General features: G+C 37.2%; 1 protein-coding gene across 9 annotated transcripts in view; it reads right to left on the bottom strand.

The window, feature by feature from the left end:
- The window catches only part of DGKH (diacylglycerol kinase eta), a 205,109-nt gene that overhangs the window by 61,479 nt on the left and 116,638 nt on the right, over positions 1-26,992 (bottom strand). For all 9 annotated transcript variants that reach the window (XM_059144622.1, XM_059144623.1, XM_059144620.1 and 6 more), the window contains 9 exons: positions 26,681-26,787; positions 25,903-26,028; positions 21,452-21,554; positions 20,014-20,173; positions 17,685-17,793; positions 17,416-17,555; positions 13,850-13,934; positions 8,068-8,153; positions 1,441-1,540 (listed from right to left, as the gene is read on the bottom strand). In XM_059144622.1, coding sequence (XP_059000605.1) covers positions 1,441-1,540; positions 8,068-8,153; positions 13,850-13,934; positions 17,416-17,555; positions 17,685-17,793; positions 20,014-20,173; positions 21,452-21,554; positions 25,903-26,028; positions 26,681-26,787 — 1,016 coding nt within the window. The remainder of the gene's footprint in view (positions 1-1,440; positions 1,541-8,067; positions 8,154-13,849; positions 13,935-17,415; positions 17,556-17,684; positions 17,794-20,013; positions 20,174-21,451; positions 21,555-25,902; positions 26,029-26,680; positions 26,788-26,992) is intronic.

Raw genomic sequence — 26,992 nt, 5'->3', positions numbered from 1 at the left:
TGGAAATGGAAAAGGACAGTTTGAGCGAATCACTTCTGATGTTAGAGGAAAGATGCCTATATTAATGTTTACCAATTAATTGGCTATCCATTATAGAGGATACTTTTTGATAGCCTATACACAAAATAATTTATAATTTTTTAAAAAAAGCACAATTATGTAAATTTTTATGTGTGCTTCCAGAATATTTCAACTCTCCCATCTTTATATAATTATTTTTCCATAAAACAAAATCTCTATTATCTTTATATAGGTATTTTTCCTTAAAAGAACAAACACTTCACTTCAAAGTGACACATTCCACAAAAAACTTAGGCAATACTTATATAAAACATCGTGTAAACTTTTTTTAAAGTAATCGACGTAAGGTACCGTTTTGAGCATCATAAACTGCAGGTCTGTCTGAGTTCTTGGTAAGCTCTCCTTCAAAGCTTTGGTTGTGAAAGGGGTGAACGGTGCCTACAGGCTTACTGGCTCAAAAAAAGAGCAAAAAGGAAAATGCACAAGGGTAAAGAAGAAGAAGAAGATGCAGAAAGAAACACATGCACTCCGCCCTTATTTCTGTCTGCTTCTCTTGAATGACTAAGGGTAAAGAAACACGGAGGGCTGACACTGATGCTACGAATGTCCTAATACACCTGTGATTGCCACTCCAATTCCTGTCCTTTCCTCCTCTAGAAATAGTTCAGAGGGAAAAAAAAATATGGCTAGAGAGGTCTTCTGTTTACTGAAGCTCTCCACAGAGAAAAATAAAAAAAAAAAAAAGAGGCTGAAAACATCAAATGTATGTTCATTTCTATTTCCTTTTCCTTTCACTCAATTAAGCCACCATCCATAGCATCTGAGAGCATTCCTTTGCAAGCCCAAGAAAGCCAAACCTTTTATAAGAATGTCTGGCAAAGAACAAATGAAAGTAAAGAAAGTAGCTTTTAAGGTTCTTACTTTGGCCTCCAAAAGCTCATAAAGGGGGGAAAAATCTATAAAGAAAAAGACAAAGCAAGAAACAGTATCCTGAGAGGAGCCAAGGACCATAATGCCTGGGGAACCTGAAGAACCACACTAGGTGGGAGCCTGATGACCAGTTGGCCTGGAAGTGGAAAGCCATTCCTCTCCCCTTTGGAACACCAGCCACCCAGCATTTTCCCCCATGTGACCCCGCTGCTGAGCATCTCTCCTTGGGGATGTCAATCCATGGGAAAAGCAAGTTGGTTTATAAAATTCAGGATTTCGGACAGTATCAGTGGTACAGTTTTCCTACACATTCAAGGGTAACCGTAAAATAGAATATATTTCAATCCCTCACATCTGATTCAAAAGTAGTTTTTCACTTGATTTAAGATGTTTTGGCAAGAAAGGCATTTGATCAATTTAGCTGTGAAACACGGGCAGTGTCAATGTTGTCAGTAAAAAACTTGTGTGCCCTAAAGGTGACCCGCTTACTTTACTGGCCATGGCGTCTGCGGCAACGGTGTTTTCCAACGTTTTTTCATAGGCCTTCTCTACTTTGGCAACGAAGTCCTTTACAGTTTCACATAGTATCCTTTGAGGAAAAGAAAGTGCAATTCAGTAAACCCCATGGACTGGTTTGGTTTGATTTACAAATATATTTTAAAAACAAGCACAATTAGGCAAACTGTCAAAGCATAGGTATATATGTACCATTTGTATAAAAAACCCACACTTCTATGTGCTGTGTAACACATACTACTAGTAAGTTCCAGACATTCTGAGTGATAAATGGAAATGCACATAAATAAACTCTGCTCTACTAGGTGTGGTGCATAAACAATGAATTCTGAAACACTGAAGAGAAATAAAATAAAATGAAAAAAAAAAAACCACAAACCTCTGTCCTGTGTAATTTAACTGATCATCACTTTAAGGTCACAAGAAGCCTTACTCAAATATTTAAATTAAATTCTTGAGGAGAGTATTTGTAAATCTCATTAAAAATATAAGCATTGGGGTGCCTGGGTGGCTCAGTGGGTTAAGCCTCTGCCTTCAGCTCAGGTCATGATCTCAGGGTCCTGGGATCCAGCCCAACATGGAGCTCTCTGCTCAGCAGGGAGCCTGCTTCCCTCTCTCTGCCTGCCTCTCTACCTACTTGTGATCTCTGTCAAATAAATAAATAAAATCTTTAAAAAAAAAAAAGGGCATTATGTACAGTGAGCCAACATTGGGTTGTGATGTAGTAACAATTTCTTAGTTGTGTATTTAACACCCGGTGTTCATTAAAAAAAATTTTTTTAAATTTAAAAGCCATATATTATATCACTAAAAATAAAAAAAAAAAAGCATTATCTCCAGCCTCTTACATATTTTCATAACAGAACTTGCAATGTTAAAAAAAAAAAGGATAAATTTGTCACTTAATGTTGTCACTGTCACTCTACTGCTCATGATCCAGGTATCTTGAAAGTGTACTGTTCCTGAAGAGGAAAGGGATTGTGTAAACAAGCTGCCACTTGAATTGAGTTACATTCTCCGTAAATCCATTTGTTTTTTTCCTTAAGGTAACCAGTACAGTCATACGCAAGACTAACTTAATTTAGATCTTGTTAGTGTCAACAATATATGGTTTTACTTGTTTGTTGCTTTTAATTACATTTGGTTTCTTTGTAAGAGAAATAGATCAAAAGAAAAAATTATCTGAAACCCTAAACACTAATTAAAATCTGTCTTTCAAAAGCCTTAGGGACTGGGGTTGGATTACAAACAACCCAACAGAATGGCATGTGATCAGCTTTTTGTAGCAAGGGCTAATAGTGAGTTTGAAAACAAAATCAGATGATTTTAAAATGAAAGTATTTCTCTTTATTATGGATACAGATTGAGAAATTTGAAGGAAAAAAAAGCAGATTCCAGCAATTATTTTTTCTATTAAACTTGCAATTTTCTCTGGCATGTGAGGGACATACTGATTATGTTTCCAGATATTTAAGTATTATGACATTAAGCCATTCATTAGGTACATACACACACACACACACACAATCCAAACCTTCCCATTTATCATCTAAAAAATAAATTATGAATTATTCCTAATAAACTTTGCTTTCTTTGCTATTTTTTGGCAACCATTTCTAGATTTTCACTTGGACAAAAAGTAACATTTCCTAACCTTCAACCTCTTTGCTGACTTTTTAATTCACATTTCTCCAGAGACTCCAGCTTACTATTAGAGATGAAGTCATGTGCTTTACCTCAAGTTTTGTCTTCGTTGTTCATGTATACTACTTTTACAAAACTTCTTGAAATATTAAGGCAGGCTGTCACTAAATTTTTTCCATGAGCTTTACTAAAAGTCTCTTTCAGATGTCCCACCTCTAAGGAGAGGAGACACTGTCCTCCCCCCTTATGTAACCCTAAGATATGTTTTCCTTGCTATTATTATAACGTCTTGACATAATTTTCTCCTGTAAAATTTGTAAAATTGCATATGCCATAACATTACCATAGCTACTTTTTCTGGTATTTTACTAACTCCTAGGGACAGAGCCTGTAGGTCAATCAGCCTAGGAATGAAAGCGGCAACAAAGGTGCCATGTTGCTCAGACAGATGGAGACTGAAGCAACAGAGTATGATTCTGTGTTAGAGAAGACTTGCCATGTAAGTTGTGGGAAGGATCAGAAGAAATGGTTTACCTTAGGATCCAATAAGTTTCAAATTCTGGAAGACGTAAAACATTAAACTCTGGAGAAATGAACTTTTTACTATACCTAAATAGTGAATGTAGATTTCTTGAAGTTGAGATAAAATGTCTACCTAAAAATAGCATGATTTCAAAGTCATACCACCTGGGAACTTGCAAATTGCAGAAAAACAATTTTAAGATGTATTTGCTATGGTAACATGGAAGATATTCTTCAACTGATACAGTTCTCTAATTTAGTGCATAAAGACATCTGGAAAAGATGTGCAAAAATCAAATAAATGAAAGTGGAATGTGGATTTTCCCACAGAGCTATAAAAATTTTTAATCCCTAATTATATCTTAAATCAACATTAGCCATAATTTTGACAAGATATTTCCAAGCATTTTATATCTTTAGTTTTGTTCTCTTCCTTACAAGCTGAGCACAAATATGCAGTTGATACTGTCCCAAATATTCTGTTGAAGATAACAAAAGTCCATATTTAGCAAGCTTAATGATTTCCTCTATCATCGCAATTATATTGTATTCATGAGATCTATACTTTTTATCAATAGTGGCAGTATCTTCATTTATCAGTTTTCCCCCACTTATTTTTAAATAGGGGCAAATGACAGTAAAATATGCAAACACTACACTAAGAAAAATATGGCAATGGTGCCCAAACAGATGCACATATGGGCAGGCAGGGGTCATCCTATGAGAATCTGAAATGATGTAAAAAAGTTACAATCAGAAATTTAAATTTAAGAAATTTAAATCAGAAATGATTTACAAGTATCAATGCATAATCTAGAAAAACTCTTAGCTATCTCTATGCTCTGAGGAAACATTCTAACAACTACATATCTTACCTCATCTATTCAGTGAGGAAGTGGGGGGGGAGTTTGTCTACATTATCTCTATCATAGATAACAAGTCTGAAATTCTGTGATCCCATGGAAATCATTTCAATCTTATTATTTTTTCTGGCCAATGATGCCATTTTCTAAGAAGTCTTGTCTACAAAACAAATTGCATTTACTTAATAACTTTGTATTTTTATTAGTAAATGAGACCTATAATTGCTAACTAATGCTTCTGATTTTCAGAAGGTAACTCATGTTACCATACCAAACTGACAAAATTTCAAAATCAAAGAACTGTTGACATGATATTGGTTAACCCGTAGTAACTACATTAGTTAACCTACATATTAGCTATGCTAATGGAATATAGCTTTTCCATCAGTATTTTCAGCATTTTAAAATTAGTTAAAACAGCTTAAGCTACTGAGAATTTTCATGTTATCATGCCTTAATAAAATTTTTTTTTAAGCATGGAGAACTATTACAGACTTTACAAGTCTTAAAGGGACATATAACCCAAATGCAATATCTGAACCTTGTTTGGATTTTTTTTTTTTAAGATTTTATTTATTTGACAGAGATCACAAGTAGGCAGAGAGGCAGGCAGAGAGAGAGAAAGGGGGAAGCAGGCTCCCTGCTGAGCAGAGAGCCCGATGAGGGGCTTGATCACAGGACCCTGGGATCATGACCTGAGCCGAAGGCAGAGGCTTTAACCCACTGAGCCACCCAGGCACCCCCTTGTTTGGATTTTGATTTGAAAAAATCAACTGTTTAAAACAAACTTTGAGATAACTAGGGACAATGGATATGGATGGAGTATATAGATAGTCAGAGAATTACTAATTGTATTAGACTTTTTAACAAGATTATTAGGTATATACACTGAAAATAGAATAAAATGATTTCTGGGGTTTGCTTAGAGATACTATAGCAGAAGAAAGTGGGAGTGGATGACAAAACTTTGATAAATACTGAAGCCATGTGATGGGTATGGTGGGAAACCATTATATCAGTCTCTCTACTTTTATGAATGTTTGAAAGTGTTCATAACAAAAATTAAACTTAAAAATATACCATATTACTAGTACAGATTTACTACATTTTGTCCTTTTTTCTCTCTTGTACCTCTTTATGGCAAATCCCCTAAAATTTTAAACTGTGATTATAAAGGCAGGACAGCTGAGCAGTCTGGGTGCACAGATGAGTGACAAGAGGGGGCCAGGGGTGGAATAGAATCTGTTTCAAGGCAAATGAGCAAGTCAAAGAGAAATCCAAAGCTAAAGCTAATAGTAGAGCCTAGATAAAGAGCCAGGCCAAGGTCAAACAAAAAATTTGAATGTAATTGATTAAAGCATGAGATGATGATACCATAATTTAATATAGCATTCTGTAGTTTATAAATTCTGTATTTATTTCATTACTCAACTTAATTCTCCTAACAGTTCCATGAGGGAGAAAGGAAAGGCACGCTTTCCTCTCTTACACTTGATAAAACAGACACAGGCCACAAAGCTAGCAAATGGCTGAATCTCAGCTAGGACCTCAGAATGACTTCTATTTGGTCCAAAGTTGTGATTTACTCCAGTGGTGTTCAAGCTGTTTCCTAGAAATACGTCAAAGATTCTGCAAATACTTGATTCAAATTTCATTTAGAAATGTAAGATATATTTTTTTACATGTTCAAATAATCATTAGAGATATTAGAGACAAATAATATGTCAGCTTCTACTTTAGAATTCACATTTTTTTGGTGCAAATCTTAGACTATATTTGATGCAGCTTTCAATTATTTCTGTATTTTATTTCAGTTACATGGCAGTAAGGAAATTGTCTTCAAGAGTTGAAATAAGATACAGAAATAACTAGAAGCTGTATCAAATACAAAACTGTAGGTGTCATCTATAATTGTAGCTTAATTTTTCTCACAAATGACTAATAATTTAATCCTGTCCAATTTATTAATGATGACAAAATACAATTTTAATTTTTAGAATATCGCAACTCTACATAAGATCTTATTTCACAAAAGACAATGTTAAAAGTCAATTATCCCTCAATTAAAAATATGTTAGATGTATAGAAGGCAGTAATCAAACACATTAAACACATGAAGGCTAATACTATGGATTTGCTAACATCCGAACTATAAAAGGGGGCCAGATACAATATTTACTTAACTGCATCAAAGAATAATTCTTTTATAGCTCATTATACTTTTTAAAAGTTTCCATTTCAGCTTTCCCTCTTTTCTAGCAAGATCTTCTAAATGCCGTATAAAAAAAGCATCTGACTCACAGGGCAAGGTAAACGCAAATGTCTTCTTTGTAGAAGTAATTTAGGAAGTACCTAAGGAATAACTTTGGTATATAAATTTGGCCCAAGATGAGGAAGACAACAGGGAGTACTGAGGCCTGGGACAAACGAGATTTCTACATTTCGCCACAAGGCAACACAATTCGTCAGAGAACATCCAACCAGACAACAGCAACAGAAAACCAGCAGCAGTGCTATGTATGCATTGAAGACCGTGTCTGCCCCCCACCTCTCTGGACAACCAGGGTGCACCCCTGCCTTAAGCGGCTCAACTCCTCCTATTGCCCAGCCCTGTTTCCTATTCCTCGGGCTTACGGCATCAAAAGCAATTGTCACTATGTTTATACTATGTCACAAGCAAATCTGTTCATAATGATTTATCTTGTCTTCCCTTGATTCTTTGCAAAGTAAGTATATAATATACTAAAGTCAGTGTATTTTTGTCCCCACTGCTTCCCTAATCCCTCACTCTCTTTCTTTACTTCTTCTTTTTCTCCTCTTTCTGTAGAAGAGTAATATTTCCTTGCTAAGTGAGAATTGTAAAGCATGCTTTTACCCTTGCTTATCAGCTGAAAATTGCAGTGGGTTTTGCTCTTGCCTCTAGTTGGCTTTCTAGGTCTCAGGACATCAGTGTAGGATGCTTTAGAACAAAATTCTAAGTTCTGGGCACGCAACATTTGGGATAATAAAATCAAGTAGCTCTGGCTCCATGTACAGAATCAATTTAACCAAAATCTGACAACTTTGAATTAAAACATAATTATGTGATTTAAACATGCTGATGTCATCTTGAAAAATCTCTTCAATATTTTCCCCTTCCTGATGTAAATAATTCCTAAAGAGTAGTATTTATGGAAATAATAAATTATAGTTAAATGTGTTTTTCATATTATAATTAATTATAAATTCTTCTTTATTTTATTTATTTATTTTTAATTTTTTAATTTAAATTCAATTTAGTTAATATATGAATGCATCTTTAAATAGGAGCTTAGATTAAACTCTAAACATCGCACTATTCTGATAAAAATATTTCAGATTAAGCATCCAAAAAAACCCCTCTAAATATATACTCCACTGCAAACAAGATGGTAAAGTGATTAAAAAAAAAATGCAAGTTTAGTACATCTAATTCTGTAAACTACTTCATGGATTTTTGGGGAGGGAAAAAAATCACAAAAAACTGACATAAATGGTAGGAGTGAGCATTTTCACCGCGTAACCATTTCATGGCTTCAACTTTGTCACTCACTTGGCAGATGATATGACCACAGCATGTTCATCAGAATTGAGAATTTTTGTAAGATGAGCTGCAACGGAGTCCTCATAAATTGTCATCTGAAAACAAAACAAAAAAAACCTACACTGTATTATTGTTTCTGGCATTTATACCGCTCAGTTATTACTGCTTTTAAACTGGGACCATTCAGGACACAAACGACACAGGGCGATGATTATAATGAAATATACAAAAGAGTCATCATACAAAATAAATAAAACTTCCTTTCTATAAAAGGCTTTTTGCTTCTGAAATTCCTTAATCTAGAGTCTTAAAAAAAATCCATAAACTCCATTAAATTAAAAAAAAAATGTCGAATAGCTTAATAGCTAAAGAACCCATCTGCACCTGCATAAAAAGGCACCAGATGGTCAATGAAAAATGGGCAAAAGACTAGAAATTTAAAGAAGAAGATAATACCAACAGGCCACAACCGATGACAGGTGATCAGCCTCATCAGCCATCAGCTTGGGTTTGTTTCTACAAACCCAAGCTGTAACCACAATGGTCCACTGTATCCACCAGAAAAGCTACAATGAAAGCAAAGACAGTACTACGCCTGGGAAGTGTGAAACCCTGGCAAGGTTCTGGAGCAACAGAACCCTCACTCACTGCCAGTGGGAGGCAGGAGCTGATAAAAACACTCCAGAACACTGCTAAGTGTCTATGAAAGCTGAACATGGGCATACAGCATAGGACCCAGCAATTCCATTTCTACATACATATACACCGCTAAAAAACGCGATATGCGTTCACCAGAGGACACGTGCTAGAAAACATTCACAGCAGCATTCCTTCAACAGTAGCACGGATAACAGAATGTAGCACATCTGTGCAAAGAGTATCGTGGAGCAATGAGAACGCGTGATTTACAACTACGCCACAAGATGGAGGAATCCCACAAAATTCCTTTTTGAATGGAATGGATTCAGAGAAGGGTTGCTAACAAAAGCATTCCTTTTATAAATACAGAAACAGACAAAAATAATCTGTGCTTTTAGAAACTGAGAGAGTTCTTCTGGGGGTGGGAGTTGGGGATGGTGAATGGAAGGGGGTTTCAGAGGGCTCATGGGGCGCAGGTAATGCTGCCTCGTGATCTGGGTGTTGATGACATGGGTCCATTTAGCTTGTGGAAACTTACCAATAGCATATGTATGATCTGTGCACTTTTCTGTTTGAATAATTCAATAAGAAGAGTTTTAGAATGCTGAATGCGTTGTCCTACAACCATGTGAATAAACAGATTGGAGAAGGAAGGAATCAAAATGCTCGGGAAGTCCTCTGTTCCCTTTTCTGTTTGACTCAAAATTTAATGTTCTGTTGAAAGAACATATCTTCCTAATAAGTAAAAATGTGCACAATATTTAAACAGCCTCAAGTCAGAGCCTTCCGTCAAATGTTTGCCTCAAATATATACCATGTCCTATAGTTCAGAAATTTCCAGTGTAAACCACCTGCTCTATTCAAGTTGGCCTCCCGTGCTCTGCTGCCCTACTCAGATGTCCTTTCATTGCTTCTTACCCACTGACACCAGTTTATTCAGATTGAAATGAAGATCCAGTGACACCCTCCACTCCTTAAAGCTTTCCTGACTAGCATCTTCCCAAAAGATCTCATTCCCGACTTCCATCCAGTTCCACCGGTGGCTAATCAGTATGTCTGTCTTTTGAATTTTGATCTTACTTTCTTCATGGGGAAAGATAGGAGGGAAGGATCCTCAAGCCTCACACAACATTGCGTGCACTCGTAAATATATTTCGCTCATTTTCTAGTCTAAACATTAAAAGCTGCCTCTTTACAGTCAAGATCAGAAAAATGAAAATTACCTTTTTAGAAAGCAATGAAGGAAAATATTTTTCAAAAAGATTAATTTTATTTCTTTTCCCTACAGGATACATGGTCATAAAGCCTAAGAAGATAGGGGAAAATATTTTAAACTCTCATTAATTCCATTTGAATGTACATGTAAAAATCCAGCTTTTTGTCCATTAAAAATAACCAAAGGCAAAGAATACAAACCTCTCCCAGAGGAAAAATAAATAACCTCTCTGTCTGAAGATAAAATAATTGATGTCACTTATTATGTAGTCACTTAGAGTCAAGGAGTTAAGGTAACAATGATTATTTTAAATTGTGTATCAGGCACTGTGATGAAATATTCTGTATGTATTTATCCCATTAATTGTACTGTTTTAGGCCAAGGAGCCTTGGGCTCAGGTGAGTTGAGAGATTTGCTCAAGACCCACAGCTGATGAAGAAAAGACAAACTTAGGGGCCAGGTCTGTGGCTTTTCCCATCATGCTGCCTTCCCCCACAAGCAAGTCTTGGTCTTTGGTTAACAGTATTTGTCAAATATAAATTTTGTCATTTCTCAAGTGTATCATTATAATAGCCTGGTAGTTGGGATCCCGATGTCTCTCCTCTTCCTTTCAAACCATTCTCCACTTCCTGGCACACTGATTTTTCTTTTTTTTCTAAAACACAAATATGATCACACTATATCTCTCATGTCTGAGGGGATCTCCCCCCCCTTACATTTCAGATAAAGCCAAAAGTCTTCAGCTAACATGCAAGACCTTCCATAATTCCCAGGATTCTCCATGATTTGAAACCTCCTTCTCTCCCTGTCATGTGTTTTGATGCTCTTGCCTTGCACCACCCACTCTGACCCGACAGTATTACCTGCAGGGCCCCAAATGTACCAAGGTCCTTACTATGAGGTTCTATGTCATGCTCTTTCTCAACTGGCTAATTCCAACTTCTCTTTTTTTGTGCTAAAAACCCAGTTCACGTACAACCTCCTCTGTAAAGATGTCACTGAGCTTGCTAGACAAAACATCTTCTCTTCTGTGCAACCATTATGCCCTGGAGAGAACCTAAACATAGCTGATCATTTACTGTCTGCCCCTCCCCCGAGAACAGAGATTCTCCAACTTTCTGGTCTCATTGCATCCTTACTGTCGAGATTTTGTCACAGTACCCTGAGGCCAAAAGGAATCCCTAATGGTAGTTAAGTACAAACAACTTAATTAGTACTTATGTCCTAACAACTTAAAAGCCCTTTGAACGAAATAATAAATATAATTTACAAATCAAGTTATAACATCTTAGCATGCTGTAACCAAACAGCTAGGAAACAGAAAGAACTGAGGGGAGAGAAGCTTTCAATAAGAGTAAATTTAAAAACACATGAATAGGAAGAATTTCATTTCCAGAGATTTGAAGCCATTCTCTCCCATTTTCAGGGAGCTGATGAAGAGACTGCAGCTCACACCTTCTTTTTGATGACCTTACCATTAATAAATAAGCAGCTACTGACTCACTAGACCGGTGTGACAGGGGTATGATACAAAAGAGATGAAAATGATGATTCTTGCCTCAAAAAGCTTTTAATCTAATCTGAATGTGATGGGAATTGGGCTTCCAAGAAATACACAAGGCCAGAGGGCTTGGATGACAAGATGCCCATAGTTCCAAAAGCATTTGGTATTTAGACCAAAAAATGACGTTATGAATTGTTTATTAATTGTCCACCTTGTGCCAGTCCCAACACCCGATGACAACGCAATGGTGAATGAATAACACATTGCCTGGTCTTGGCAGTACAATAGCACCAGGATAATGGAAGGGGCCATTGAACTCATGAAGTAGGAAAGGGTACTAGGGCTCGGGGGATGAAGGATGTTTTCTTGGAGCAGGTGACACCTGAGGTAAGGACAGGTATGAACTGAGCATGATGTCACTGGGGGGGGACACATATTCATTCACAAAGGGATAGAAGAGAAAAGTGCATGACGGCAAGGGGATTTCATGTTAAATGTAAGCAACATGTTTTCTAATATTGAGTATTAACAGAACCATTGTTACTGAAAGGAATCATGGAATCCTTGTTTTTCCTAGGTTTAAAAAGTATAACAGCAAACAGAATTACTTAATTATGGCCATAAGGAATTAATAAAACTGTCATAATTCTTTAAGCTCTGCGACTCTACAATGCCAGTGGAATACTAAGTTAATAAGATAATTAGGAAGTTCAACCACATTTGTGCCCTTTTAAGGAAAACTGGAAAAATAATAATTTCACAATCATGCACAAGGGAATTTAAAATGAATACTTAAAAAAATATAAGCTGGGGAACTAGGTTGAGCCTAAGAAGGAAGGTTCAATTTGCTTTTATTATAGTTTTAAAGGCAAAAAGGACACATGGCCACTAGTTGGAGTGATATGCAAAATTCATTTAACTTGTAAACTTAAGGCATGCCGTCCCTTTGTTATACAGTATTTTAACAAAAAAAAAAAAAAGTAAATTAAGTCTTATTCAAAACCTTTTTATACTAAAAGAAAGATTTTTTCCATGTAGTTACAACTGTATCTCATATTTAACAACTATACATATGTAATAAAAGTAAATTGTTTACCTTTATTATTGTAAAGGTAAAAGACCTGGGTCTAGGAAAGAGACCTCTCTAAAGTAAATAGAACAGAAGAATTCCCACTTTCATCCCTCTGGGGAGAAAATTAATATCATTTACAAAGATACTATTAAGAAAAAAGACTGGTTTCTATAAGAACAAGTATTATATTTATAGTTGGATAAAATAATACTATAAATAAAAATACTGTTGAAAATAAAGTAGTAAACATATTAATCTTTAATAGGAATTATCTTTGTTGGGGCTATAGGTAAGATTATTTTTTCAATTATTTTTGTATTTTCCGTATTTTTTAGAAGCAGTTTTTGTTACTTATAGATTAAAAAAAGTGTTCAATTACAACTAGTTTCTTTAAGGAATAGCCCCGTTTCTAGTTATCATTCCTTTCCTTAGTTTTGACATGTTCATAATTTTCTTAATGACAAAACAGAGATTTCAACTGTAAATAGATGAATTTTCCTAGAGGGAAAAATAAGTTATCATAGATCAAACAGTTTGTCAGTCAGAGGATAATCCTTTGAAAATTAGGATCTGTTTCAATTCTCCAGTGCTTTAAGGTTTAGTCAAAACACTCAACCTTTAACATCTAAGAACTAGAGTAATGACCAGTCTGTAGCAGGGAAGGAATGAAGTGAGCACTCTTTCTTCCACTGTTTTCTCATGACCAATAGGCTTCACAGGGAAACTTGTAATGGTGAATCCTCAACGAAGAGGCAAAGTAGGAAGAGAGAAATTATATAATACTCTGCCCACAAGCACTGGTGTGTTTGGAAATTGCTGAGCTAATACCTACTGGTCAGTCAGATGTCTATGGCCAAAGCAGAAGATAAGTAAAAGCTAACAGGAGCTATAGGTAAGATTATTTTTTCAATTATTTTTGTATTTTCCGTATTTTTTAGAAGCAGACCTTCTCTAGAGCCCTGCTGGTAAATGGAAGCAGGCAGGTGGAATGGTGAGGGAGAACTATCAGGGTGGGGGAAGGGAACTCGCATGCCTGGCGCGTTATACACATTGGGTCCTGTGTTTACTCCTCCCAACATCAGGAACTTGCTCTACAGATAAAGTAATGGAGGCCCGTGGCAGTGAGTGATATGGCCAAGTACACACTCTCAGGACAGTCGTCCTAGAAGGACTCTAACCTAAATTGTAAGGATTCTTTCTTCTGGGGCAGAGGACTAGAAGTAGTCTATGAGCCCATACCCAGCACAATAAAACATAAAATTAAGCAAACATGCTACCATATCTTATTAAGTTTTCTTATTTGTTCAAGATATTCACCCTTATTTCCAAATGATAAAGAGGCAAAGGGTTAAAGTCTTACATAAAATTCTTCCGATGCTTCTGGAGGTTCTGGGAGTAGAGAAGCCTTTGGTGGCAATTTGAGTTCATAGGTCATTATACTCCACCTGAAGGAAGAAAAATCTTTGGTCTAAAATTCCTTTAAAATTTAATAAACTGACTTTTTTCTTACCTCATGTATATACATGTGCACATATATGCATGAATTGTGGTTTATTGTACCTAAAACAACCAAACATTAGGAAAGAAATGGAATTTTGGTAATCTCATAAAATTCTGAAGTCATACTTTGCAAGTCCCTATCTTACCCATCTTCTGATTAGGGACTCCCAAACTTTTTAAAGGCCATGACCCACAGTAAGAAATACACATATATAACAAAACTTTCTCTTCTTTACTAATGCAATGCATTTTAACTTTTCTTTCTTCTTTTACTTCTTAAATAATGTTAACTGCAAGTAACTAACTAGATTCACAGGTTACTAATGGATCGCATCCCAAAGTTCTAAAACAATGTCCCAGATTAAACAAATGCATAGTGCCAATGAAAGAGAAATCATTCTCTGTGTGCCAACCAGTCTTGTCCAGTCAGCTTATACACACATTAAATGAAAATTAACTAACTACCCCTTCTTAAAATAAGTAAGAAAGTAAGCATGGGGTTGAGAAGAAAAAATCTACAGAAATAATAATTAACTTCTTAACACTTGAAGCAAATTTATTTCAATTAGCTGTAAATATTAATTTCAAACAAAACACTGAATCACTTGGTGTTAAAAGCAATCAACTCCAGATAAATCCAGTCTTCATCTAAAATTATTTCACAATTTGGGAAGAACAGTGGGTAGGGACATTACTGTTGTCAGTAATAGGATGTGAAATTACGATTTTATAAAGACACAAAGCATAATAAAAGCAGTACCGTAACATATGAATTTTAAGAAAAGCTTAAAATACAAAAAAGTATCACGGCTGAAGCCAGTAATAGAACCTAGGGGAAAATCCCAAGATTAGCCTCAGTATTTAAACAGAGCTGAGTGTATCATTCAAACTATTAAGTCTTTACATAAAAATCCAAATTGCCAGAAAATCTCCCCCAAAGCCATAGGTTGTATGTTAGGATGTAAAAACTGAATATCTATAGCTACTCCTTAACTCTTGACATGAATATACTATCAAGGAATAGATATTAGAGCACCAAAAGCCATTCATTCATTCATGCAACGGACACCTATTGAACATCTCAAAATGACAGACAGTGTTCCATGGTCTGGAAACAGAATGCTGATTAAGACTTTCCAAATGGGGGCGCCTGGGTGGCTCAGTGGGTTAAGCCGCTGCCTTCGGCTCAGGTCATGATCTCAGAGTCCTGGGATCGAGTCCCGCATCGGGCTCTCTGCTCGGCAGAGAGCCTGCTTCCCTCTCTCTCTCTCTGGCTGCCTCTCTGTCTACTTGTGATTTCTCTCTGTCAAATTAATAAATAAAATCTTTAAAAAAAAAAAAAAAAAAAAAAAGACTTTCCAAATGAAGTTTATATCCTGGTGCAGAAAACACATAAAATAATGAAACTCTGTAGACAGCCAAGAGGGAAGACCACGACAAGAAACATGAAAGTGAAGTTCCTTATAGCTGAAATACTCCTCTGGTCGAAGGACAGTGAAAAAAATGGGAAAGAAATCCAAACGTCTTAAGTTTGCTGTACCTTCCATGCTGTGCCTCCTCCCTTGTTAGAAAATGGCTGGAGCCAAAGACAGAGGAGAAAGTGGCGGGACAAATGAAGAAAGGATGCATACTGGGACCAGCTAACCAAGTCAGAGGCCAGAAGGTCGGGCTCTATCTGACACATGTGTATGTTAAGGAGGACACAGTGTGCGGTGCTGAGGAAAGAGCTTGAGAACTAGAGTCAGGACTCCAGAAGAGAGTGCCAGTTAGTTCTACCACTTACTAGCTATGTGACTCTCTTCAGCCGTTTTACCTGTAAGATGGAGATTATAATTCCAGTCAGCATTAGATGTGTTGGGCTGATTAAATGAATTAAGTAAAGTAAAAATACCAAATGAAAAAATATTCTTCTCACTGAGTCCACAAGCCTCAACTTTCATCTCTGTAAAATCGTCATAATAATGTTGTTCTTAGCTGCCTGACAGTGTTGTTTTGAGGATCAAATCAACTGATAAAAACAAAAAGCTTCTATAATTCAAATAATATTAAACAGGGACTTCTACCACCTGTTCTTTCCCAACAGTATTCTTAGTGAAGACAACACCAGAACGAAATAGTCTTATGTTTCTAATAATGGTTGTAGGTTCTCCAGCCTCTTTTGATGTTTCTCTTCTTTTGTTGTGTGCAGGTCTGTATCAAAGACTCTCACCATGGGGGCACTGTTCCTCTGCGGACCACCTGGAGAAGTTAATTTTTCTAACATACAAAGGAAAAGCACACACCCAGTGTGGAGGAAATGTCTAGCAGTATTTCCTAGGATGCAGCGAGAATGGTGTTTAAATTTGTGCAAAAAAGCCATTTTTTTGTGGTTTGGTAAGCACAGAATTTGGAAATCACCTCCAGGTTCTTTTAAAGCCTGGAGACAGAATCCACTTTACATCCCCCAGCTAGGGGGGTATTCCTCTCATGAATAGTTTTGGATAACCACAGACAGAAGCTCTATAGTCCAGCTCTTTTTAAATATCCTGTCAACAAAGGAATCAACCATTATACATTACCTTATGATGGGCAAGGTTACAATTAATTAGGTTATAGCTCATTTTAGAGTAATTACATTAGATTGGTGGCTCCCTGATGAGATTTTGTTATTTTTGGGAACATTTCCACAGATGGCTAATCCTATTAACGTTGTTTTGATTCATGCTAGCTTAAGTTTATAATGATATTCTGACAGTTGTCTTCTACCTATGGTGGGGGAAGGGCAGGTTACTACTCACTGGGTCCCAATCCTACTCACCTTCTTTATAATACTCAGGGTACACATACTGTGATTTCACGGAGCATTTAGAGAGAAAAAAGTTGAGATGTGATTAAGGATACTACAAACATAGTAGTAATTCCTTGATATGGTATTCTTAGTATTTCCCAGTCACTGGGAAAGGATTGTCCTTTTTAGTATTTAGTTCTTTGTTGGTTCAATTCATTTTTAATATGCATAATCAAGAAGAGATAGTCTAACACATCTCAAGTTTATACATCTTCCTTAGCTTTAATGAAGCCACAGGACAATGGGGCCATACCCATTACAGTCATCAAAAGCCCTCACACAAAATTAACTGCTTAAGTCTTCTGACCGGAACAACAATGAAAAGTAAGTGCTCTATCAGCAGGACGTTCTATTTTTTAAAACAGTGGGTTTATTAGACTAGTTTTCTCAGTTTTTGTTACAATTTATCCATCCATCCCAAAAATATATTTATTGAGTGTTTACACTATGCAAGTTAGTAGGACCTCAGGAGTGAAAAGAGTGTGTAAGACCAGGAAGTCTCTGTCCTCATCGAGCTTATAGTTTGTAAAATTTCAGCTACCAAAAATGATGTCAGTAGGCCATTTTCAGGCTAGTGTTAGAAGAAAATTCACTTTTACCTGTCTAGCATTTTGGTACTGGCACGTTCCAGCTTCTCTAGAATTTGAGGAAGTTGGGTGTCATCATCGTAGGAACCACCCCAGCCTAGAACCCGGGCAAGGTCATTTCCTGTACCCAAAGGCAATACTCCCAGCTGACACTGGAAGAGAGCACAACAAGGAGATCTCAGGCAAGATGAGAAACAGGAGCCACGATGCTTCTGCTCTCCTCTGGTCAGCAGGTTAGTATACATTCATGTTAACAAGTCATGAAAAGATTTAGTACTTGCCTGTTTATTCAAGTTGAGCTTATCAATTTCTGACAAGACCCAACCTACACTTCCATCTCCTCCACAAACAAGAATTCGGAAATTGTCAAACTTCTGGAATAATCTTAAACTGAAAGCAAAAAGTATTTTATTTTAATATAAATAAATAAAAATCATCTTCCCCAATTCTTTGTTATTCTGTATATATCGGTATTTGTGTTCAGATCAAATATAAGAATGCTTACATACACATTAATGATACTATAAAGATGGAAGTGCAATTTTTAACTTGAGAAAACTTCTTACTCATTAAGAGGAAAGGGGATTATAAGTAGAAATGGAGATAGAATTAGGAGGGAAGGGGAGTGAGGAATGAGAAAACAAAGAAGTAGAACCCAGGAAAGAAAATGAAAGGTGGGGTGCCTGGGTGGCTCAGTGGGTTAAGCCTCTGCTCAGGTCATGATCTCAGGGTCCTGGGATCAATCCCCGCATCAGGCTCTCTGTTCAGTAGGGAGCCCATTTCCTCTTTCTCTCTCTCTCTACCTGCTTCTCTGCCTGCTTGTGACCTCTCTCTCTCTGTGTCAAATAAATAAAATAAAATCTTAAGAAATAAAAAATAAAATGAAAGGTAAGTGATAAGACATGGCAAGAGTAGTGACTTTTTTCCTTCTCATTACAAGGATATGTGATTTCCTTAAGAATGGCATATTACAAACTGGGGGTGGAGAATCTAGGGCACTGATATTATTAACACTCAAGTCAGTTCCTAAAGGGATCCACCAAACCTTGCCGACATACCACTTTTCGGACACCTACTTGCTTTTCCTCCCCCTCGTCCCCTAGTCTGAGTCAGTCTTTTACCTCTGTTCTTCCTTCATCTTAACTTTGGGCATATCCCATCTCCTGAATGTACCTTTGTATACCTCGAGTACTGTGGAAACCCTATAAAATATGCTGTCAAGACAATCTCAAGAAGTTTCACAAAGGACCTTCCTTGGAATCATAAAGGATGGGTGGGAAAAGTATACATATATAAAATAAAATATAGGAACTGTGAAGGATTATGAAACAGATGTGCTAGAAAGGGAGACACAGCTAACCAGCGATGCAAGAGACACACTTGAGAGGTGAGGCCAGGTGAGGAAATGCCAGACCCAAACAAGGGGAAGACATGTACGAGGAGACATGGGGTGGGGTGCGGGGTGGTGGGAGCATTGGGAAAGGATGAAGACCAACATCAACAGGACCAGAGGGCCTGAGACTTGGCAAGAAGGCAACAGAAAAAAGAAGAAACAGGGACGCCTGGGTGGCTCAGTTGGTTGGGCGGCTGCCTTCGGCTCAGGTCATGATCCCAGTGTCCTGGGATCGAGTCCCACATCGGGCTCCTTGCTGGGCGGGGAGCCTGCTTCTCCCTCTGCCTCTGCCTGCCTCTCTGTCTGCCTGTGCTTGCTCGCTTTCTCTCCCTCTATCACTGGCAAATAAATAAATAATCTTAAAAAAAAAAAAAAAAAAAAAAAAAAAAAGAAGAAACAAACCCGAAGAGAAGTGAACAGAGGCACACAGCCAGACTGAGGGTAGGTGAGAGAAAAGACAGGAAAGTATTAAATTAAAAACCCAGGGCCTTTTCAATGTATCTAAAATCTCCATTTTTACATCTGTGTTCCTGCTTTAAGGTGACAGTGGAAGCCAAGAGAAAAGTGGAGTAGGCTGCAAGAACCCAGGTTCAGGTGATCCAATATCACCTCCTCAACAAAGTCATATACACACACCAAAAATGTATTAAAAGTACCATAAAGCATATTTTCCCTCACTGAAAATAATTTAAAATTTTTTCAGATTGTAAATTAGAGGACATTCCAGAAAGCTGAAAAGAACAATCAACACCAGTGTTTTTTGTCATTCATTTACGAATGGAGTCTCAAGCCCTTGAGGAGCTATCCTTGAGACCCACAGTGGTGTCTGGGCTTTGGTTAAATAATTGATTGTTTGTGTTACATAAAAATCAATGCTGCTAGCCTTCCATGCAGATCATTTTCTAAAGTTACCGGGCATTTCTATATTTACACAAGTTGATCTTTCTTAGAGCTAGGCAAACCATTAGTGTTGTTTGAGGCAGGATATATTCTAAAACATTTTCTGAACAAATTTTGGAGTTTTCAGCACATAAGGAAGTTATATAAATATCAAAAGGTGAAGTTAAAATTTAGAATTAGAGCTTTAAAAAAGGGAAGAGTGGGAAGATCAATACAGAGATGTCTCAATGAATCGAGAATCTTCACAAACTGAAAAATCAAACATATTTCATGCTTAGTGCTATTTCATTCCAATGAGATTTATTAATAATCATTACCCTAAATGAGGACCTCCATTCATTAAATCAAACACCTGAGCCGGATTTAGCAACTGTTTAAATCGACGAAGGAACTTTACTCCCTGATTATCTCCACTCTTAGAATTGACAAAAACCAGTAGAGGACTAACACAGAATGAAAATGTCGCTCTACAGAAACCTGTAAAAAAACACACAACACAGGATCAATATGAACGGCTGCCTGTTTTAAACTACTACCGACAAAACTTCAGAGAAAAGAACATAAATTCATAAAGAACCTTGTTTATTGCTTGAACAATAAATTAAAATTTAGCCCCCCAAACGGACAGAAGTTTTACTTACATACTAAGACTATAGAACTTATCTTTTAAAATATGCTCTATAATGAAAAATCCTACCAAAGAGGGTAAAAGTATTAATCATAGAATATTGAAGAGACACCATCTACCTTAACACCAATGAGTCTCCAAGTTCACATTTGTCAAAGAATTTATGTTCATAGTCAGTATTATAAAATGTTTTAACTTCTCCTTCATGAGGCTTTAGAAAATACTTTAAAATTTTCATAAATAATAGAAGCTTGATTTATCAGGGCTTACGGGGAGGGCTGTTAATAGCACAGGTTTAAAAAAATCACATCTTTTGCAGCCTATATCCTTATATTTATAGTATCTATCGGCATAATTAACATAAAAAGTCTGAAAATCATAAAGCACTTTATTAATGTAAAACTTTAATAATAGCGTATGGTAAAAGCCTTTTGTAATATGGTTTGCTTAGAAGGAAGGCAGGGTTCTTTCGCACTTTAAACAAGTTGTAAGATTCTGGAAAAAGTGATGGAATTTATAGAAATATAAGTTCCTCCAAGGAAATTATAGGAAAACAGATTTTAATAAGATCTATGCTAATGGGGGGCACCTGGGTGGCTCAGTGGGTTAGAGCCTCCGCTTTTGGCTCAGGTCATGATCCCAGGGTCCTGGGATCAAGCCCCACATCGGGCTCTCTGCTTAGCAGGGAGCCTGCTTCCTCCCTCTCTCTCTCTGCCTGCCTCTCTGTCTACTTGTGAGCTCTCTCTGTCAAATAAATAAATAAAATCTTTTTTTAAAAAAAAGAGCTATGTTGATGGGTGATTTCAATTACAGAAGGAAAAAAGAATACACAAAAATTAACCTTTGGATTGCATTTTGTTATAGAATAATGATCTTATTTTACTTGATGAAATGTAAAATCTGTAAGGCTTATGTTTAGTAATTTCACCAGTGTATTAATAGCCATGTTAAGTTTTAATTCTACAATGTTCTTTTAGAAGTTAAATGTACTGTTCAGCAATTTAAATGGATTGATATAAAAACTGACCAGAATAACCAATTACAGTTCAATTTGTTCTAGGAAAGTAAATATACAAATCAACATTTAATACACCAGGAATATACATATTTAAACTACTGATACATACCATCAGAATCAGTGCTATTCAGTGCAATTGGAGGTATGACAGATACTTTACATTGGCCAAGGGGACACACAGGATGGTATAAATCTTTGCAGGCAGTGTGTACCTAATAAGAAACAAACAAACTTTAAAGAATCATAAAAACACATCAATGTTTTATTATGGCATAAATTGCATCTGAGGAAGTGATCAATGAAGATCAACTATATCACAAAATATTCAGTAATTCATGGCACAATACTTCTAATGCTAAAGAACGGTCTGATTATTGTAGAGATGGGAATTTGATTTGGTCTGTATAGCCTACTTTTATAATTATCACAGGCAAGTAGGGTATATTGAGAAATGCCTGGTGAGTGGAATCAGGCTGGTTCAGTTGGTAGAGCATGAGCCTCTTGACCCTGGGGTTGGAAGTTCGAGCCCCACACTGGGTGTAGATATTACTTAAAAAAAAAAAAGACAAGACATGCCTAGTGAAGATGAGGAGAGAGGAAGAGAGGAGAACACAGTGCAGAGGAAGAAAGGGGAGAGGGGAGAGGAAGGCAGGAATGAATGGGAGGAGGAAGGGAGAGGAAGAGACAGGAGGGAAGTTCACTAGTACTTGTTAATATCATCATCCATCAAGAAACTGATGACCTCTACCTTGTAATGTTCTTACAGAACTTAGTGAAAATAAAATTTGTAATGTGTCTGCTCGTTCTGCAGTGGTCTTATAACTTTCTTTTCACACCTTTTTTTATATATAACATTTTCATGTTATTATAGGTATAAATACATGAATGCTTATTTTCTCGTCTGGCTCTGTAAAGAAAAGGAAAAGGTCTTATTATTGGACACTTATCCTGGAAAGTGATATATATCATAGGCACTCAGTAAATGCCTGAACTTCATAGAAACAAAGTTTCAAGATACTATTGTGAACAGGAGCAGGGCTAACTTGCTAAGTAGAACCCAGGGAGCTTACAATACTTTAAGTACTTACCTAAAGGGCCTGGAAATGTTTTAAGCAGTAAAAGTAGACATTTCATAAAGCACTTAAATTTAATATAGCTTTATTTCATCAGTCCTTTTAGAAAATTAATAAAATATTTAATTAAACACCTATTTATCAAAACTTTTGAGAAAATAACTGAAATTAACTAGTGATTCTTGTTTATGTGGTGACCTAATTTTGGATAGTTCCCTAATATTATTTATAAGAATTAACGTCTTAAGTGGATTAAAAAAAAACAAGCATGCACAGATAAGTTTAAAAGGAATTTTTTTAAAAGTATGAGAATTGGGCGCCTGGATGTCTCAGTTGGCTAAGCAACTGCCTTCAGTTCAGGTCATGATCTCGAAGTCCCAGGATCAAGTCCCTCATTGGGCCCTCAGCTCCATGGGGAGTCTGCTTCTCCTTCTGACCTTCTCCCCTCTCATGCTCTCTCTCAAATAGAAGTAAATAAAATCTTTAAAATAAAGTATGAGAATTACAGAGCAAAACAAAAATATTGATACCAAAGTTAAATGAAAAAAGCAGAAGATAAAATCGTATCTTCACTCTTTTTATAAAAAGGTAAAAGTGTACTCAGAGACTGGACAACAACTGGAAAAACGGACTCGTTAGAGTTGTGGAACTATGGTCTTACTTTACTCTGTTTAAACTACGTGACTGGGGGGCGCCTGGATGGCTCAGTTGGTTAAGCAGCTGCCTTCAGCTCAGGTCATGATCCCAGGGTCCTGGGATCGAGTCCCACATTGGGCTCCCTGCTCAGCCAAGAGTCTGCTTCTCCCTCTCCCTCTGCCTGCCTCTCTGCATAGTTGTGTTCTCTATCTCTCTGTCAAGTAAATAAATAAAATCTTAAAAAAAAAAAAATAAACTACATGACTAGTTTACAAACTAGATATTCTGTCAGAAACTCATTATTTTAAAGACAAAATAATGTGTGAAGAGGTAAGTGATATTGTATAGGAAGTACAAGACTGAGAAGGAGGTGACAAGGTGACAGCGGCCCATTCAGACAGTGGCCTGAATGTCCGACGGACAGAGTACAGGGCAGGAACGACTTCATGATAAGGTGATATCTAACTCTGCCAGAAAAGAGAGGGAGAAGACATTCCAGAATGCCCCCTTCCACATTCGGTATCCACCCTTCTACACTGTTCATGAAATTTTTAAAAGGGCGGGTAGGGTGAGCAAGTAAAATAGCTAATGAACTCCTCCTGTGAACGTTAGCAAAGTTGAAAAACCACTGAGAAAATACAAGTAGAGACCTACACGCGGCAGGTGGAGACAACTTCTATAAAACCTTTCTCAAGTAACTGATCACATACATAGTCTGCTTTCTTTTCAAAAAGAGAACAGCCGAAGATCCAGAAGCAGAGAAACAGATGTACAGACTAATGAAATTAGCAGTAGGCACACACATCAGAGGCTGCCCCCACCCCCGAAGAGAAATCTTAGGTGGGATGAAGTTTTAAAATATCATTTATGGGAGTGCTTTACTTACTTACTTACTTATTTTTCTTATTTATTTATAATATTTTTATCTTACAGGCCTCTGCAAGCACTCTTAAAACAAGGAAATGCCAGGAGGGCTCCTGGGTGGCTCAGTCCATTGACTCTTGATTTCAGCTCAGGTCACGATCTCGGGAGTCCAGAAATCGAGCCCCATGTTGGGACCCACACTCAGTGGGGAGTCTACTTGAGCATCTCTCTCTTCCTCTCCTTCTGCCCCTCCCCCCAACTCACTCACACATTCTCTCTAAATGAAAAAATAAATAAAATCTTTAAAAATAAATAAATTAAATAAAATAAGGAATGTTGGGGTGCCTGGCTGGCTCAGTTGGGAAGCGTGTGATTCTTGACCCTGGGGTTGTGTCACAAGAGGGTTTTAGGGGTTAGAGTGTCACCAAAACTCCAAAGACATACCTAAGACAGTCTATATATTATATTACAGGGGGCATCAGAGAAATTAGAAGTAACACCTGTAGCTGACAAAAGGGGTAACTGATAAAGAATAATAAAAGCATGAGGATAGAATCAAGTCTGATTTAAAATAAGAAGGAGGAGTGCCTGGGTGGCTCAGTGTGGGTGGGGGTGGCTCAGCCTTTTGCCTTCGGCTCAGGTCATGATTCCAGGGTCCTGGGATTGAGCCCCGCTTCGGGCTCTCTGCTCAGCAGGGAGCCTGCTTCCTCCTCTCTCTCTGCCTGCCTCTCTGCCTACTTGTGATCTCTGTCTGTCAAATAAATAAATAATCTTTAAAACAAAACAAACAAAAAAAAGGAAACAGATCACCTATCAGGCTCAACTGAAAAACTGCAGGACTTACTTTTTCCCATGGAAAAAAATGGAATTAATCTCACCGATTATGAAATCAACCCAGCGACCTCACATCATTCTCCTTTGAGGATCTACATCATACTTACTGAAAGAAATTTTTTCCACCCTTTTTTGGAGTGGGTGGGTGAGAAGTGACTTCCAAGACTCAACACAAGACCAAACAAATCAGCCATATGCAAGGCAATCGCTGCTACGGTTGGACGGCATCGCCTAGTGTAGAGATGAGCACCCACAGCTGTTGCCTCCCCACCCTATTACGGTGAGCACCACGCCAACCTCTGAGTGGCCTGAGTCCACCCTTGGAGTTTCTTCTCTGACTGCCCTCATGAAGCCTCGGGCCCAGTCCTCAGGTGGTCTGGCACAGACAGGACCATGCCTTGCTGTTGCCTCCATGTTATGCCATGCATACTTCTCACTGCTTTCTTGCACATGTGAGAAAGTTTTAAAACATGTATCTATATAATATATATGTAATATAAAAATCCAATTTCAGAACGCCTAGGTTGCTCAGTTGGTTAAACGACTGTCTTCGGCTCGGGTTATGATCTCAGAGTCTTGGGATCGAGTCCCACTCAGGCTCTCTGTTCAACAGGGAGTTTGCTTTTCCCTCTGACCCTCACCTCTCATGTTCTCTCTCTCTCTCTCAGATAAATAAATAAAATCTTTTAAAAAAAAATCTAATTTCAATTATACCTATGCATGGCTGAATGAACTTGGTGTTCCGTCAGAGAACATGTGCAGGGTTGTACTGAAATTATACTTCACATGTCAATCAAAATTTGGTTGCTTTCTGTGTGCGACAGGTGGTAAAACAGGGCTAAAAATATTAAACCATTAAATGTGGCTATAGCATAATGAAAAACAACAAAACTGTGGGGAAAAGGTCTTCAGACAAAAAAAAAAAAAAAAAAAAAAACCAACAAAAACAAACAAACAAACAAAAAAAACAGATGACAAGGGCATTACAAAAAGTATATTTAAAAAGTAACCAGACTGGAAGGAATATAGTTCAGAAAAAGTTGAATGTTACAGTGGGTATGTATGCTACCATGCTCTGTTTGACCATAAATTCTTTACTCCTAAATTACATAGATTTAAAAAAAATTATGAAGGAATTAGGAAAGATTCTCACCATTGTTTTACACCAAAGGCATTTCCAATCTTGTAGACGCAGAACACTCCCACACGTTTTGTCACAGACAGCACACTTGGCACTCACGGGCAAGTTACCCTCAAGCCATTGGTGAGGCATAGCTACCTACGCAGCGAGAATAAACAGCAGGCAAATTAAAGACAGTAGGGCACCATTCTTACTCTAGGGAAGGTCTACAATTATTTCTCATTCTATGGAATCAAGATAGTATCACTTGTGGCACCCATTCATTTAGTCCACTTTTATTGACCCTCTATTATGACCTGAGTACCACAGGGATACAAAAATAAGCAAGACCATATCCCTGACCTTCAGGATTTGTAGTCTAACTGAGGAGCAGTGAAGGTCAAGGCATTATCATGAGGTGATTACAAAGTGCTATCAGAGATGCGTATGCAAGTTGCCATGGAGACAAGGTTTTAAAGGTAGAGGGCACACTGCGGAAAGGAGGCCCCAATGTCTTAGGAGCGAATATCTGAACAGACACCTGAGATCAGCCTTAAAGAATATTTTACTGTAAGGGTCTCCAACATCAGCCCAGTGCAGCAATCATCGCCAAGCCCTCTTCGCATTTCCCTCAAAATTTAAGAGCTAAAGGAAACTACGGGGGATCTAACTGGAAATAGAAACTCCTAACTAACCAAAGCCTTCCATTTAGTCCTACTAGTAAATACTCCCACTTAACTCTGTCATTTTCCACAGGGCAAACAATAAGAGGGAGGTACTGGGAAGAAACCAAAGACAGAACTGAGCTTACTCCATCCTCGTCCTCTATGATGTCCTTCCCTATGGAGGCTAGAGTTGTCCATTTGCAATTATTTGTTGCCCTCACTGCACATCTTTTGTGAGCTTTGAATTTACACACTAAAAAAAAAAAAAAAAAAGTTAACCATTTCTAAATGAATATATACTTTTGGAACAATGATTAGCGGAAATCACAGCATGGAATTTCAAGGGTCGGGGAAGAAGAAAAACAATAATTAAAAAAGTTTAGTTATTCTTCAACAATACTAAAGGTTTCTGAAAATATCTTTTCAGAAGATATTCATGTATTTATGATACATGTGGT

This window comes from Mustela lutreola, chromosome 13 (assembly GCF_030435805.1).
Source record: "Mustela lutreola isolate mMusLut2 chromosome 13, mMusLut2.pri, whole genome shotgun sequence".
NCBI classification, from domain to species: Eukaryota; Metazoa; Chordata; class Mammalia; order Carnivora; family Mustelidae; genus Mustela; species Mustela lutreola.
Note: the sequence above shows the minus strand (reverse complement) of the source record. Positions and strands in the feature narration are given on the sequence as shown.